Below are 6085 nucleotides of genomic sequence, written 5' to 3' on the forward strand. Positions count from 1 at the left end.
AGCTGTGGCCTGATGAGCCTCTTGTTCCTTCTTCACCAACAGGCTAAGATGCCTTTTGATGCCAACAAGCTGTACTGCAGTGAGGTGCTGGCTATTTTGCTCCAGAATAACGATGGTGAGACATGCCTCTGGTATCGATACTCTGTTAGGGTAGGATACAGGCTTCTTTCAGATCACAGCAGCACTCTTCTGCCTTTGGCTTCCCTTCGCTTGTGCTCTCTCACATACGCATGCGTCCTCTCTTTCTCTGCAGCTTTTATACTCTGTCAAGCCGTATTGATTTTGTTCGCTGATGTATCAGTGTTAGATGGCTGTAAAATCTGACAGTTAGCTTCATTTTTCTCTCTCTTTTCCCCCTTCCCCCCACCTCCGTCTAGACAACAGAGAATTGCTTGGGGAGCTGGATGGGATCGATGTGCTGCTTCAGCAGTTATCTGTGAGTAATTCACGTATGCCCTCTCTACCGTCAGGAGACTCGCAGGCTGGGTGTGAGGAGGTGGAATGGATTCTGGGTGTAGCGCTGTCCTAGCAACCTGTAGATACTGAAGCACAGCAGTGCTTTATATTTAGTGGTGGCATAGTCCCTGAATAACTTCCATGCAGGTGTGTCATCCATGGTAAGTGAGGTTAATCCCTGTTTTAAAGATGTTAATGTTGAGGTACACAGAAGTTAAATTATTTTGTTATAATTGCATGGCAAGTTGGAGATAGGCAGGGTTGGAATTCGGCCATCTTCAGCATTCTCCACTCCAAGCACTGGGCTGCATTGTGCCTACATTTGAGCTAGCTGAAGGTAATATGTTCATAGTTCACTTACGTTTCTTGAGGTGGTACTGTCTGCAGCACCCTCAGGTATGTGTTGTGCCTAGGAGTTCTCTGGTAAGAAGCTTATCCACATACTTTTGTGAACTGCACAATCGGTGAATTTGCCTTTCCCTTTGGAGGCCCTGTATTGTCTTTAAGTCGTGCATTAGACTGCTGCACATTTGTTGGTATACAGTCAGGGCAGTAAAAAGGGCAGCAGAGTTACAAGAGAGAATGCATCGGTGACGTGTGTGATTGCTGGCTTATGCATATCAGATGCTGAAGGCTTGTGATGTAGAATGTTCATGTATACTCTACAACAGTGTGGACCAAATTGGGCCCTCCATTTTGGGGTAATTTTGCTTTCTTTGTCATGCAGGTGTTTAAACGACACAACCCTAGTACAGCAGAAGAACAGGAAATGATGGAGAACCTGTTTGACTCCCTTTGCTCCTGCCTAATGCTCAGTTCCAATCGCGATCGCTTCCTGAAGGGCGAGGGTCTACAGCTGATGAATCTCATGCTTAGGTACCCAGCTAACTTTGTGATTTTTCTTGCCTGCTTTTGACATACCGACACACATTCTGGCTAGATATTTGTCTTTTTCTGTTTATAAAATTTCTGTGTTAGCATATTTGTCTGTCTTCTGTTCCTTTTTTCCCAGCATGTAAGTTGGACCTTCTCAAACATATAAGCTCCACTCTTTGTCTTTAGCTTTGTTTCCTAAGAACTGGGGTTACTGCAATATCTGCTGGAAAGTAACAGTGCAGATCTGTGTGGCAGACACCCAGATGAAAGAATGCTGTAGGTCAGGCCTCTAATCCTCTAAGGATTTAAAAGACCCTTATGAGGGTAAAAGAGAACCTTTGGATGTCTCTAGGGAAAACATTTCTCCTTTTGTTCGCCAGTTCAAGCTTCACTGTGTTGTGTATCCTCTGAGCTGGTGAATTTTTGTGGATGTTGATACAAAAATTGCTTTTGTGAAATGGGCATAAGTAGGCATTTCTTCTTGTGACGTGTTTTGTCACACCGTGAATCTCCAGGGCTTCTCTGTTCTCTCTTCACTTTTACTTCCTTGCCTGGTACTGAATTGTGTCTTCTGCGCTGACTGGCTTCCTCCAGACCTCAGGACTGGGCGCAGCGGGGCTCTGTCTGGCTTTCCCTGGTGGGCTCGGCTGCGTGCAGTGGCTGGTTAGCAAATGCCAACAAGAAATGATGTATTCCTGCAGCGCATGGCTGGGTAATGTGCAGCAGCAGGGAACTGAATAAATAACCAAACGTGGATTATTCAAATAGGAATACTGGGTTTTCTTGAGGCTAATTAAAGAAAAGCTCCAAAACTTAAGAACGAGAGGGAAGCCTCCCTGTGCCTCAAGTACTAAGCTGCTAAGCTAGCCTTGCAGAACTAATTACTTGGAGTTCTTGTGCCATGTGGGTGGGACTCAGTGTTTGGATTTTTAATAGCTTTTTCCCCATTTTTGGACTCTGCTGTTTACTGCTCTCTGTACCAGGATCCCAGCTGGAAAATTATGACGAGGAAAATTTCTCCCTGGATGCATTCCCCCCCCACTAGTAGCTGTGAAGGGGTTAAGAGGGACAAAGCATGACTTAACTGCCACCAGCAGCTGTGTCTAATGGAAGGAGTTTCCAAGACCTCAATCTTTTGATGCTTAGGAACCTAATTTATTCTGCAGTCTGAATGGGATTGGTAAAGTGACAATGGAAAAAAAGTAACAATTCACGGAATATTTTCTAGAAGCTTATATCACTACTGTCCATAAGCATGGACTATACTGACAGCTGATTTTTTTTTTTTAAACTCTTCTAATCTAGTTCAGGTAAGTAGAAAAGTTGAAGTTCTTAACTGGCTGTTTGAGCAAATAATGTGAGTTGACATTTGACTGAGTCTTATCCCCAAACCAGCTCCCTTCTGGCCCTGACTTGTCCTACGCTGCAAATCTCATTTAGAGAGAGCAGCACCTAGTTAGACAGAGAGAGTAAATTTCTTGCTTCTAATGATGTCTTTGACTAGAGTTGAAAGCGTTAAGCTGGTACTTTTATTGCTGATTCATGTTTTTCCTCTTTTGAAGAGCTGCCAACCGCTTTTCTTAGTATTTCACACTATCCGTGTTGTTGACATGTGAGTTCATTCCTATAGACAATTTTCTTTTTTTGTCTTAATACTCCTAATGAATGAAACTTCACGATTCTGACACAGGTAATCATGCATGTAACCTAAAACATGTGAAATCAGTGATACTCAGCATATGCTTAAAGCTACTTCCATACTTCAGACTGGCTGGGTCAGAGCTGCGATGCTGTCCTGAAGCTTTTACTTTTGGAAGGTGTGGTATTTCCTTATCAGTGTTGTAAGCTTGCTTCTGGTAGGCATGACACAGACGTGACTGTATATGTGTTATTTAAGTAGTTAACTCAGATCTTCAGAACTTCAGGAACGTGCTGCTAAGCTCTGCTATCCCTTGGCATCTCTTGAAAACCAACTTTCTGGGTTCTAAGTTTTGGTGCTTTGTCAGTAGTAAGTAGCAAGAGAATGAATGACGTTAGAGTCAAGTGCTCTATGGAGAGCATAGGAGATGATTAAGGTAAAAGCACTGTTTGTGGTGATGAAAATTAGGGAACGGATACTGGGAGAAGGCAGCTACATTAGGAGGAGCAGCTTTGGGCATGCTCAGCTGCTGCCATGGGGGGGGTACTTGCTTTTGCAGGTCATGGTGTGATTGAAGGTAGAAAGCTCTGCTGGACTTAGCATTTTAGTGAGGAAAATAAAGCACGTTTCTGTAGCTTTCAAAGCACCAAACAAAGCAAAGTGTCTGAGAACTGACGCTGCAAGGTTTTGGTGTGTGTTTGCTTGTGGGTTTTTTACATATTTTAATACCCAGGAGATATTAAATGGTTATTAATTCTGTTATCCTGTGTTATCATTGGGAGTTCTCTTGGTGTATGCTTAAAAGCTCTTACAGGTGCTCAGTTTTTCTTGGACAGTACTGCTTTGGTAACTGCAGACTAGCATTGTAAATAGGGAGTGAACCTTGATAGTTGTGATCTAGAGAGCTGCACAGGAGTATTAACCTTCTGTATCTTCTTGATACCTTCACGATAAGCAACAAAGAATAGAAATGCCATTCAATTGTGATTGACCACCTCGCCTACAAACAAGGCAGAATATTTTTCTCTCCTGTCGGTATCCTCTGAAGACTGGGGGGAGAGATCTGTTATTTTTTGTTTTTACTTTGAAGGTGGTTAATCATTGTACTGTAGTCTGTGCAGATGAAAGGACAAATAAACAAAGTTGAAAGTTTATTGACAAGATGTGAGATAGATAAGCTGTGTGAGAATAAAGATATCAGGCTTGAATCTCCATTACTGTCTTGGAGAACATCGCATTCTGTATCTAGTGCTACCCAATACATCTAGCCAAGTTGTTCTGTTAATAATGGCCATGCACACAGACCTGCAGAGAAGTATAGCATCTTTCAGCTGAGCATTTACCATGCTCGAGAGAGTCCTATAGACAGTAATGAAGACACGACTACTTTCTATTATGCTGGCCAACAGCGAAAGATGATGTTGTGTTGTGTGAACTTCTAGTAGTTTATGGGGAGACAGTGGTAACACCTGAAGATGAGCACAATGTGGCTGATGCGCTTTACGTGCATGTCCATAGCAAGCCGTGTCCTGGACATGATGTTGTGGTCTCGGACTTGCAGTGTTGAGGGGGACTTGCAGTTGGCCACTGGGAGTGGAGCTTCACCGAGCAGGTATGTGGGAGGTGAGCAGAGGGGTCTGGGAGAAGACCATATTGACAAGGATGGAGCCTGTGACAGCAGAAATGAAGTAGGAAGTTTTGAAGTAGGATGAGAGCATGGGTATATATAATTATTTGATTTGCATCTCTGCAGCAATGGAGGCTCGTTTATTTTATGGAGTGTCTTTATCAAAAATAAGATGGTTTATCAAGGTGGTAGCCACCAGTGGAAAGTTTATAAATGTCACATAGAATTAAAGTCAATTTTTTTTTTAGATCAGGAAGCACTTTTTAGTACACAGTCCCTCAGCCTTGCCTTGGTAACCTAAATGCAGTTTACCTTACAAAGCCAAAAGAGAGAAAAACAGGCTTGTAATGTCAGTTCCCTTGCGCACCCTGACAGGAAGCTTATTGCTTTTGCTGTAAAATTGTGTTAAGGTTTGGAGGAGATGCAGCCACTCGGTTCCCAGGGGATATGTCAAGAAGATTCTCTGTTGCATAGGAAAAATGACATGTGGCTTTCCCAGTTATTAACTGAAGGTGTGTGTGTATGCACGTAGACAAATGCAGCAAAGGGAGCTTTCGGAAACGTGCATCACTTGGGCAACATGATCTTCTATTCTGCAGCTATTGAGTGGCTTTTCTTGACCCTCAGAAAAGCATTTTCTCCTGTACAGCAAAACCAGGAAATGGACAACTCTGTACGGCTCCCCAAAGCTTGACTATAGCTATTTCAGGGTATATTTTTTATAATTATTAAAATCCTTTTATGTTTTCTTGTCCTGCTGTTCCTAATGACCCCATGGAAACTTAGACTGTCTCTTTACTAAATCTTCTGGTTAATTAAACGGAACCATTTTATGCAGCACTTTTCCAGGAAATCTAGTATTCTGCTTTTGCTAGTATTTTGGAAAGTGAGAGATTGTGTTATGCTAATGTGGAAAGCCCAAATAATGTTAGCACCTCTGTAATGTTAGCCCTGAAGAGGGCTTTAAACTAAAGTTGTCAGGGGAGGGGAACCTCAGTCCATCAGGTTAGGAAGGCTAAAGCCCTGATAGAATTAAATCTGGCCAGGGATGTCAAGGGCAACAAGAAAAGCTTCTATAGGTACGTCGGTGATAAAAGGAAGACTAGGGAAGATGTGGGCCCTCTCCAGAAGGAAACGGGAGACCTGGTTACCCGGGATATGGAGAAGGCGGAGGTACTCAATGACATTTTTGCCTCAGTCTTCACTGGCAAGTGCTCAAGCCACACCGCCCAAGTTGCAGAAGGCAAAGGCAGGGACTGGGAGAATGAAGCACCACTCGCTGTAGGAGAAGATCAGGTTTGAGACCATTTAAGGAACCTGAAGGTGCACAAGTCCATAGGACCTGATGAGATGCATCTGCAGGTTCTGAGGGAACTGGTGGATGAAGTTGCTAAACCAGTATCCATCGTATTTGAGAAGTCGTGGCAGTCTGGTGAAGTTCCCACTGACTGGAAAAGGGGAAACATAACCCCCATTTTTAAAAAGGG

The 6085-nt window shown here is 43.2% G+C and overlaps 1 protein-coding gene across 1 annotated transcript in view; it reads left to right on the plus strand.

Moving 5' to 3' along the window:
* CTNNBL1 (catenin beta like 1) overlaps positions 1-6085 on the plus strand; it is a 65908-nt gene that overhangs the window by 31886 nt on the left and 27937 nt on the right. The window contains exons 8-10 of the mRNA XM_009279562.2: positions 43-115; positions 378-436; positions 1184-1332. Coding sequence (XP_009277837.1) covers positions 43-115; positions 378-436; positions 1184-1332 — 281 coding nt within the window. The remainder of the gene's footprint in view (positions 1-42; positions 116-377; positions 437-1183; positions 1333-6085) is intronic.

Source organism: Aptenodytes forsteri, unplaced genomic scaffold, assembly GCF_000699145.1.
Source record: "Aptenodytes forsteri isolate BGI_AS27 unplaced genomic scaffold, ASM69914v1 Scaffold483, whole genome shotgun sequence".
NCBI classification, from domain to species: Eukaryota; Metazoa; Chordata; class Aves; order Sphenisciformes; family Spheniscidae; genus Aptenodytes; species Aptenodytes forsteri.